Here is an 11,046-nt window from a genome sequence, read left to right as displayed (position 1 = left end):
TGAGCACTCATCTCCTGTGATCCATTTTATCTTCAGTTTTGTTCATAGGCTGTTAGAGCATTAGACACGTGCCTTTAAAAAATGTTGTTTTTAATTTTAGCATAAATTCTCTTGTTCAGGACCAGGATTAATCAGGCCATCATGGCTGGAGTGGAATCCAGGTTTACCTGTAAAGGGAAGAGGGTGCTGCAGTTTATGGGGACCAGCACCTTCTCTGAGTACACTGTGATCAATCAGATGGCTGTGGCTAAGATTGATCCTGCTGCTCCTCTGGACAAAGTCTGTCTTCTTGGATGTGGGATCTGCACTGGATATGGGGCAGCTGTTAATACCGCTAAGGTTTGTAATTTGGGCTTGGATTTGGGAATTGGAAATGCGCTTGTTCTCTCTTTCAGAGAAGTATTAAGACGTTCATACATAATTTTTCCAGATTTTGGAAGTGAACCCTGCAGTTGTTGCTGCTTAAATCTTTTAAGTGTGTCTGTAGAGGCCCTGTGACATATCAGGGCACTTTAAACCAATCTGGGAAGAGCAGAAGCAGAAGTTTTGAGTGTTTGCTGATCTGGAGGATTCAGGTGTACATTAGCAAAATGCCAAAATCTTGACTGGAGTGAATGTCACTTTGAGCACTTGCCACAGATTCTTAATAGGATTGAGGTCTGTGCGGGCCACTCCAGGATCTTGGTTTTAGTATCCTTGAGGAACTGTTGGACTAATTTCAATGTATGTTTGGGGTCATTGTCTTGTTGCAAGACAAGCTGATGCTGATTGAATGTCGTTAGGAAGCCAATTGGTTGCACAGGTGTGATTTCAAAGCTGATTGGTTAATTACTGTAGGTGTGTTTTGAAAGCAAACATTCACATGAGGCTAATATTTTGCCCACCCCTTATTTTTTACACTATATGGTAAAAAGTAAGCCTAAAAATATATTTTATATTACAAAATGTACCAGAAGCTACCAAATAGCACTGGTGAATTTTTAATTATATCAAGTTTTATCAATGCTGCAAACATTGGGAAGAAGTTTAGATAAATGTGCCTTAATTCCTGGAGGGGCTAATAATTTTGGCCTCAACTATAAATGCTAAACTTTATGACAGCACAATTAAAAAAAAAAAAAAAAAAAAAAAAGACTCAATAAGTGGAGCTTGTTTCGAGAATTTGGCAGTAGAAAGACTTTTCTCTCTAAAAAGAACAAGGAAGTTATCTGGAACAATGTCCTTCAGACAAACAAGGCCACGAGATTTTTTTTAATCTATAATACAAAGCACCACGCCTCGTATCTCAACCTCATGTCTCCGCTATGGTGTCTGGACATGACATTGTGATCTGTAGTGAGAGTAGGAAAGCTTCAGCAGACCAGCTAGTTCAGAGACTCATCACCCCGGAAGAAAGCAAGACGACGATGGAACCGTTTTTTTTACTTGTTAGCAACGGAGGCTGGTTGGAACCAGGCTCTTGGAGCTGAACGCTGCTCACCTGTTTCCTAGCCAACTTCAAAGAAACAGCCTTCCCTTGCAGCTTTTTATTCAGTGAATACAAGCACCACCCATATGGTCACAAAAGGTTAGAACACTGTGTGTGTGTACATGACTTCCTGCCACACAATATATGCTTGCAACGGTTTAACCACATTTCCTAGTTATCCAAAGGTCATCTCCCCACACCCGTATACGGCTTAACTTTAATGGTTCACCATATGCAAGCATAGGTGAGCTCCTAAATGGCCGGGGGTGGACATTCCTCAGAAGATAAGGAAACCAGAATCTCACATAGAATGTGCCTGCAGTTAAACGGCTACAGCTAATTACCTCCCCCAGCATCATAGATGTGTAGGGGAGGAACAGAAGAATATCTAACCGTGCAGTTTAAGGCACGGTTTACAAATTTAAGTAAAACAATGGAAACATTTAACAATTTCAATCTAACAACAGGAGTTTAAATGCTTGGAATAAATATTCAAATGTATGGTTAGAGACACTGTAATTTGATTGTATATACAATGACAATAAATGCTTTCATTCATCCAAAGCAGCAGACAAGAGAGGAGAAGAAGGGTGGAGAAAACGAGAACAGTGTCAGAGGAAAAAGTTGAAATAATTTGTGTGCTTGGTGGTACTGAGTCCTTTTCATTTCAATTCAATTTTATTTATATAGCCCCAAATCACAACAATAAATTGAGCCATTTTTGACTTAAAACTAAAATCTTTTCAATAGAAATTCTCATCAAGATTGAAATGCTTTGGCAAGAGTTACCACTCATTAGAAGATACAGAATATGTCCATTCATTATGTTTCTATATATTAGAACTTTACTATACCCAGCACAAAGTGTCTAAGTCTCTCATCTTGTAGGTTGAGCCGGGCTCCACCTGTGCCGTGTTTGGTCTGGGAGCTGTGGGTTTGGCTGCAGTCATGGGCTGCAAGGCTGCAGGAGCCAAAAGGATTATCGCTGTTGACGTCAATCCAGACAAGTTTGAGAAGGCCAAAGTGTTTGGAGCCACCGACTTTGTGAATCCCAAAGATCACGATAAACCTATCCATGAAGTGCTCACTAAGATGACCAATGGAGGCGTGGACTACTCATTGGAATGTGTTGGGAATGTGCAAGTCATGGTAGGGAGATTTAATCTAATGTGGTTTAAGAACATGGAGCATGAAATAAAGTTAACCAAGCATACTTTTTTTTCCCTTAGCATTTAAAATGTAATAATTGATTTTAATCATTGAAGAAGCCCTTTGATCTACTGACTCTGTGCCCTTTTCCATCTAGCGCAGTGCCCTGGAGTCTTCAGCCCAAGGTTGGGGTGTCAGTGTGATTGTTGGATGGACAGACTTGCATGACATAGTTATTCGACCGGCTCACCTCATCTCTGGACGTACGTGGAAGGGCTCCATGTTTGGAGGTGAGATCAGTCTATTTTACATCCTGTGAGGCTGTGGGAGTGTGTGGGTGTGGTGTTGCTCTTTCTCTCTCTGCCCTCACTCCAGGATACAGCTGCTGCTCATTCCCTCATTCAGCACCTGGACCCAGTTAGCAGTTAACTCTCAGACCTTATATAGGGTTAGAGTGGGGTGGGTTTTCTCTTTGTCGTTGCACTGATTGTTAGGGAATGGAGAGGTGCTATAGTGTAGTTGTGGGAGCAGTGGGGAGGTTTACTGCTTTCAGTGAGTAGTGTGGGCTCCAGCAGCAGTAAGGTGTGTGCTGCTACAAGTGATTAGGGTGGGCCTGTGGGCTTTAGAAGTGCATTATTCTTTGGTGCTTGTTTGTTCTTCCACCTTCTTAAGACACATAAGACTGAGTTGTGACCTTTGTCTTTTTTTGCAACGCCGCTTTATTAATAAGAACAATCTCTTTGACTTGGGATTGTTCATAATAAGAACTTAATATTCACCACACTGCTTTGTTTGGCTTCCTTCTCATTCTTTCCTGGTCCTGTTTCTACTGTTCCCCACACCTACCCCTAGACCTTAGACTGTTACATCCCCACAAATAACTATTATCACGGAGTGATGAATCGCAAGTAAAGGAGCTTTAAGTTTACATGTTCTAAAATGTGGCTCTTATTTTAATCTTGTGATTCAGGATTTAAGAGTAAGGACGGCGTCTCCAAGATGGTTAAAGACTACCTGGACAAGAAGTTGAAAGTGGACGAGTTTATTAGTCAGAACATGACTTTGGATCAAGCCAATGATGCCATTGAACTCATGAAGAACTGCAAATGGTAGATTTGCCTTTCACAGCTGAAGAAAAACACAAGTTATTATTTGCTAAAGTGAAACTCAGTTTTTTTTTCTCTTTCTTTCCACAGCATCCGGGCGGTCATGAGTGTTTCCCCACCATAAGACCACTGTGCTGCTTCCAGCAACATTAAATCCAGTAGTGTATCACTACAATCAGTTTAAATAGTTCAGTGAATTCCTCTGTGGACATTCATATGAATTCATATGAGCAAAAATTTAAAAAGCATTTATGGATAAATAAAATGGCATGAAACAGATTGGTTTGTGAGACTCCTGGTTTTTCTTGTTTTATTGGTTTTTATGTCATTAAAGTCTGTATGAAGTGTGTCTAGCTAAGATTTACACAGCGCAGCCTAATAATATAAATGTTTGCTTTACTTGGCAGGCTGTGTTGTAATTATTCTGCTAGGACTGATACCATGATTTGTCCCCTAGCAGTCCTGCTGGTTTCTTGTAGAATTTGTGATAAGAGAGAGGATACTGCAGCAATTCCTGTCGATTCAAGTGACAAAGCCAGCATACGTATGCCTACCTCTACAACTTGGCTCACACAAGAACTACAGGTTAGATCTTTATGCTAAGCAACAATGAAATCTTAAATGAATGAATAAAGTCACTGTGTCTGCTCAACACCAGGAGTTTGCTGGTATCCACACTTTAAGAAATATTGGTTCTCCCTTGCTCCTCCTGATCACTTCTCTGCCTTCCTGTTAGCAGGTCTGCCCAACCACTCTCACTGGCCTTGAAATCTACCTACCATCCACCACCTTGTAATATAGCCATTACAAGATAAAGCACCTGATGCAATAAAAATCTTTGGTTCTGCCTGTCATGTGTAAATGTGTACTTTGACACATTCACGAGATAGCGACATATACCAGCCAGCTAAGAACTGCTACAGACTGGACGCACACATAGGCAGCACTCCAACAGCAGAACAATGTCAGGGCTCCCTGTCCAGCAGGAAAGTCCTGGAAACACTGCTTTAAAAAAAAACTCCAGATCCAGCCTTGAAACTATGCAAATCCCAATCTAAACAAGCATCCACTTGTTGCACTGGAAAAACACACATCTACCTAATCCATAACCAGAGATAGGAAGCCACAGTATCCACTGCAAATTATTAGGCAGGTAGTTTTAATGAATACCACTCATTTGCTGCACTTTCTTCAGACTATTTTGGTAATGGTGTTTTTCAGCTGCTTTCCTAAACTTCTCTGTGTTTCTGCTCAATTAAGCAAAAAGTCTGTTGCAGTCTGGTGTTGACAATAGCAGCTTTTATCAGGTGTGACTTGTCACTCTGATCGCTTGTTTTCAATTTATTTCAGTTATGAAGCCCAGAATTGTCAGAAAACAAACTGCAAACTTTCCTGCATCGTTTCAAACATTTCAAAAGGCTCGGTGGCAAGTGGAATAAGATCTTACCAACTAACTGATCTGGTCTAACTCTAACTGCAGACACAGTGAAGTTTCAGAAAAGCTTTCTCTAGCTTTGTAAGGTGATAGACACAAGACTGTTTCATTTTGAAGTAAATATGAAATGAACAGTTGCAGGTTTCCAATCTGGCTGTCTGCACTGCTAGGGTGGATATACTCATATTAGTTAAAGCGAACATCAGTGCAGTTCAAAGGCTCCAGAAAGTTTAAAAAAATAAAATAAAAAATATTAAAATACAACTAGTATTGTCAACCTAACAATCATTACTCCCTTGAAAAAGAGGTTTTTGATCTCAACGGGACATTCCTGGTTAAATTTAAAAAAAATTAAGTATTAAACCTCTCTTGCATCTTAAGAAAGGAGCAAAACAACCCAAGTAAATCTTTGTTGTTCAAAGGTGAACCACAACTCTGTAACCCTAAACCTGTAAAACATTTACCAGGACCTCAACAAAGAGAGACTGGCCCATTTCCAATACAGCCCCTACACCCCCTCACTATGCACTTTCACTCAGTTTGCACAGTAGTACAACGGTTCACCACAGATAAGCTGATAGGAGAAGAAGCTGAACCACTGTTTTGCACATTATTGATTATATCGCAACAACATTAAAGCATGGGTGGTTTTCCAATTAAAATGAGTATCATGTACAAAACTAACCAAAGGACTTTCTTCCCTTTGTAATATGTTAAAACTTCAGATTAGTTTAATCATTCTTAGACACTTTTGGTACATGAGGATAAAAATCTATTTGAACAAATGTAGCGAACCTTATTAAGGCAGGCAGCTGTGGGTGAAAGCTTCGCAAATTATGCAGCTGAACAGATTTTACATGTGACAGCAGTGTTGGTCAAGTTACTTGAAAAAAGTAATCAGTAACTAATTACTGATTACTTCCCCAAAAAAGTAATCCCGTTACTTTACTGATTACTTATTTTCAAAAGTAATTAATTACTTAGTTACTTAGTTACTTAGTTACTTTTTAAAAACACGATTTACAACCTGAATAGGTGATAAATAGATCTTTCAGCCCAATTCTACTTTTTCTACATAATCCATCATACAAAATGTAATCAAATGGAAAAGTCTCTTTTTTTTAACTTGTTTTATCAGTTTTAATCTTTTAACTTTATGCATCAAGCAAAAATTTTATTATATGCAACATTCTCTGACTTGAATAAATGAGTTTAACATTTAAACCTATTTTCTGCACATTCCAGCACATAAAATAAAATAATTTTTTGTGTTTACACTCACTCTTTCAAATAGATGCAAGTAAAACACAGCAGAACATAAATAAAGTCAAAGACTCAGCGGTCCTGTTGCTCTATTTTCACCTGTAAAGCAGGACTGCAGTAGGCGGAGGTTTACCCTGGTGCAGGTGTGCAGCGGTCAGTGGAAGGATACGGCAGTGTCTCTGTGAGTTTCCCATTACATCGTTGCGCTCTTGGTGCTTCCTTGGAAGTTTAGGGTTTTTTTTCGCTGTAAAAAGAAGTTTTCTTCCCACGCACGATGGACGCTAATGTTTTTGTCACTTTTTATGGAATCAAACTCAAAGTAAGGTCAGTACTTCCACGCTTTAAACGCTGCACGCTCATACTCTCTCCCGCACTCGATATGTGATCCATTGTTGATCTGCACACAGCTGTTGTCACTAACTGCGCACTCGCTTACGTCACTGTCGTGAGACATTCTCGCAAAAAATCACGGTTTTAGTAACGCAGTAACGCAGCGTTCATACGGGAAAGTAACGGTAATCTAATTACCGATTTTGCAATAGTAATCCCTTACTTTACTCGTTACTCGAAAAAAGTAATCAGATTACAGTAACGCGTTACAAGTAACGCGTTACTGCCCATCTCTGTGTGACAGTGGTCAAAAATTTCCATGTGCATTTCAGAGACATGTTAACACTTATGCCTACAAGAAGCTATATCAGCTAAATGGGCAATAACAAAGGTGTACTTACTGTTTCCACAAAAGAATATTTTTAGAAATTAAACATTTGATTTTTTTTTTCCTGTCAAACAAATATTTGGAAAGTCTCATTTTATCCACCTTAATCAGCAGGGACTCTTCCAAAGAGGATCAAGAATGAAGTGATAAGCAATTTGGAATCAACAGACCTGTAAGAGTAATATTCTTGGCCTCTAGAGGGCAGCCAAATATCAACCAGCCTGTTGAGCTAAAAGCTGATTCTGTGTTTGCTAAAGAACTCTTTGGTATTTTTAGCACTTAATTAATGTTGCTTTGCTTAATGTTGCTTACAGTGTTTATCAGATAACCATGAAAAACACAGCCATAATTTTCATGCCCCTCACTTACCCTGACCCTGCAGGCTGAGGGGTTGCCCTTGGCTGTGTTCGGCCTTGGGGCACCAGGCCTCGCAGGGATCATGGGCTCCTACATAACTCACCATATGAAAAACATGATGTCATTTTAATGTCTTTCTTTCAATGAACTGATAGCATTAAATATAATACTGCCTGCTTCAAGTCCTCTACCATAATCCCTGTCCCCAAGAAACCTAGGATCACTGGACTAAATGACTACAGACCCGTGGCTCTGACATCTGTGGTCATGAAGTCATTTGAGCGCCTAGTTCTCTCCCATCTCAAGACCCTCACGGCCCCCCTCCTGGACCCCCTGCAGTTTGCATATAGAGCCAACAGGTCTGTAGACGACGCCATCAACATGGCCCTACACTTCATCCTGCAGCATCTGGACTCCCCAGGAACCTACGCCAGGATCCTGTTTGTGGACTTCAGCTCTGCCTTCAACACCATCCTTCCAGACCATCTCCGAGGCAAGCTTTCCCAGATGAATGTGCCTGATCCCATCTGCCGGTGGATCACTGACTTCCTGACGGACAGGAAGCAGCACGTGAGGCTGGGAAAGAATGTCTCGGACTCCCGGACCATCAGCACCGGCTCCCCTCAGGACTGTGTTCTTTCTCCTCTGCTCTTCTCCCTGTACACCAACTGCTGCACCTCCACCCACCAGTCTGTCAAGCTAATCAAGTTCGCAGATGACACCACCGTCATTGGGCTCATCTCGGACGGGGACGAGTCTGCCTACAGGAGGGAGGTTGAACGTCTGGTGTCTTGGTGCAGCCACAACAACCTGGTGCTGAATGCCCAGAAGACAGTGGAGATTATTGTGGACTTCAGGAAGCACACAGCCCCACTCCCCCCCATCATCCTGACTGACACCCCCATCACCTCTGTGGACTCATTCCGCTTCCTGGGTACCACCATCACCCAGGACCTGAAGTGGGAGCCCACCATCACCTCCGTCATCAAGAAAGCCCAGCAGAGGATGTACTTCCTTAGGCAGCTGAAGAAATTCAACCTGCCAACACGGACGATGATGCAATTCTACACTGCAATCATCGAGTCCATCCTCACCTCCTCCATCACCGTGTGGTACGCTGGAGCCACTATCAGGGACAAACAGAGACTGCAGCGTGTTGTGCGCTCTGCTGAGAAGGTGATTGGCTGCAGACTCCCATCTCTGCAGGACCTGTACACCTCCAGGACACTGCGGCGTGCAGCCCGGATCTCAGCTGACCCTTCTCACCCTGGACACAGTCTGTTTGACCTGCTCCCCTCAGGCAGGAGGCTCCGGTCCATTCGCACCAGAACCTCTCGCCACAAGAACAGTTTCTTCCCCTCTGCTGTTGGACACATGAACAATAACCACATGATTGTCCCCGCCACTAACACATGACCCTACGCTGTGTCACTGCATCATTTCATGTTTGGCACTGATCACCACCTGCACTCATGTATATATCTTTCTACGTAGCACTCATAATTCTTATTCTCATGTATATATCTCATGTATATCTCATGCACATATCTTTCTTTCTACATAGCACTTTAATTCTTATTGTCTGCACTGAAGCACCGCAGCAATTTCCTAATGTTGTAAACCTCAACATCTGGCAATAAACCCATTCTGATTCTGATTCTGCAAAAAGCTATTTGCTGAATTCCAGTCCTACTGGGGTCCTACTGCCCAGGGTGTCACATGCAAAAAGTGACTTAAAAACACAGATCATGACTGCAAAGAGACACAAAGATGATACATAAAGGGGTTAAACTGTCACAAGAGGAAACAGGATGACTCGCCTAAGGTGCATCATAACTGTAAAGAGATGTAAAACAACTACAGAGACCCAAAAAACATGCAAAACAACCACAAAGAGAGAGATCACAATGCAAAGGGACAACAAAATGATGCGAAGAAGAAATGCAGAACAGCAGCCAGTTTTTCCTGGTTCAGAATTGGAATTTGTGGATTGACTATTCACATAAGCATGACATGTCCGTGCACAGTGAAGGCAGTGAGACTTTGTTACCTCGCTGGACAGAAATCTGTGCAATTCTACTTCATTTCAGGATATTTGATGAAGAAAAATGGCTATGATGGTCACTGAATGAAACCAAATTTAACATTAGGAGCATACAAAATAAGGCCTAGCTCCCTGTTTACTGTGCACAGTTATTAAACAATCTTACAAGTCTGTTTTATTTGAGGAATTCACAGTCAAGACAGCGCTTTGATCGGCATCCTCCCCCCCGAAGGAACACATACGAACGTATACACAGAGAGAATATTGTGAGAGAGAAAAACAGAGGAATCAAACCCAGATTATTCAGAAGTATTCTTTGATCTCATCTGAATGAATAATAAGGTGATGATTCTTGTTTTTGGTTTTTTTAGAAACAGCACGGACATGGAAGCCTGTTGAAGTTGGAGAAAAGTGTGTTGAAAACACTGCAGATTAACTTAAGACTGTTTAAATGATTGCACAATATATCTTTCCTCCCAACATGTGGTTTCGGTTTTCTGTGTAGATTTCACCAGTGGATCAAAAATCTGTCATTCCCCAAATGTTGACTGGAGATTTATTACACATGCACAAGTGTTGTTGGAAACTAAACCAAACAATACTTGAAGCATTTGAATATTCTGATAATGAATGACTTTCAGAAAGAGATCAGATTTGCACTGTCTCATTCAAACTTGCAAATCAAAACCCAGTTCCACATAAATGTACCAGAAAACACAAGAGACGCGGCCCATTATTCTGGTTATTTGTTATTTAGAAAGGAGGCTGCGTGAGAGCTGAAAAATGAGCAACTCTGAAATAATGGGTGTCTCCCAGGGCTCAGTCATGGGGCCACAACTTTTGAATCTGTTTATAAATGATTTTCCTACTGATGGGAGAGAGGCTACTCGATTTAAAAAATCAAAACAAAACAAAAAACAGCTCCTATTTGAAAGACCAATTTCATAGTTTTTATTTTTAAAAAGGGAGAATTTTTAAGTTCTTAGGCATAATCTAAGATCTTAAATTTAAGCCTCTCTTTTATCACTGCAGGCGTGAACCCATTGCAAGGTCTTTGGAACAGGAAATTATGATTATAACAATATGAATTTCACAGTAGTCATTCTTGCAACCACAGTATTTTCTTGTCTCCTGTGTTGTTGAAAAGTCATCGCTCTCAGCACTCGTAGGTGTAAGAGACTTTTAATAGTTCTGTGTAGTTGCAATATCTTGTTTTTACTGTACATTGTATCAACTTTTAAATATTTAATTAGTTTTACTTTTTATACAGTTTACATTATCTAGCTTTCACATTGATATATTAGGTGAGCATCTATAAAAAAACATTTTCCCCCGGGCACTTCTAAAGTATTCTGATTCTGCGTTGAATCTAAAACGCTGGTACATCGTAGCTGCAAACCCTTTTGAAACCCGACATTACACATCAGCACTGACGCAGCTGCACAGGTATAAATACTGAAAATGGAGATGGTCACTTTCTTAGGCTCTACAAAGAGTCAATGCAGA

The 11,046-nt window shown here is 40.9% G+C and overlaps 1 protein-coding gene across 1 annotated transcript in view; it reads left to right on the top strand.

Moving 5' to 3' along the window:
• LOC101464246 (alcohol dehydrogenase 1) overlaps window positions 1-4,002 on the top strand; it is a 6,986-nt gene extending 2,984 nt beyond the window's left edge. Inside the window, exons 6-10 of the mRNA XM_024806209.2 lie at window positions 120-339; window positions 2,357-2,617; window positions 2,775-2,907; window positions 3,588-3,726; window positions 3,814-4,002. Of these exons, the coding sequence (XP_024661977.2) occupies window positions 120-339; window positions 2,357-2,617; window positions 2,775-2,907; window positions 3,588-3,726; window positions 3,814-3,847 (787 nt within the window). The 3' untranslated portion in view covers window positions 3,848-4,002. The remainder of the gene's footprint in view (window positions 1-119; window positions 340-2,356; window positions 2,618-2,774; window positions 2,908-3,587; window positions 3,727-3,813) is intronic.
• The last annotated feature ends 7,044 nt before the right edge of the window (window positions 4,003-11,046 follow it).

This window comes from Maylandia zebra, linkage group LG19 (genome assembly GCF_041146795.1).
Source record: "Maylandia zebra isolate NMK-2024a linkage group LG19, Mzebra_GT3a, whole genome shotgun sequence".
NCBI classification, from domain to species: Eukaryota; Metazoa; Chordata; class Actinopteri; order Cichliformes; family Cichlidae; genus Maylandia; species Maylandia zebra.
Note: the sequence above shows the minus strand (reverse complement) of the source record. Positions and strands in the feature narration are given on the sequence as shown.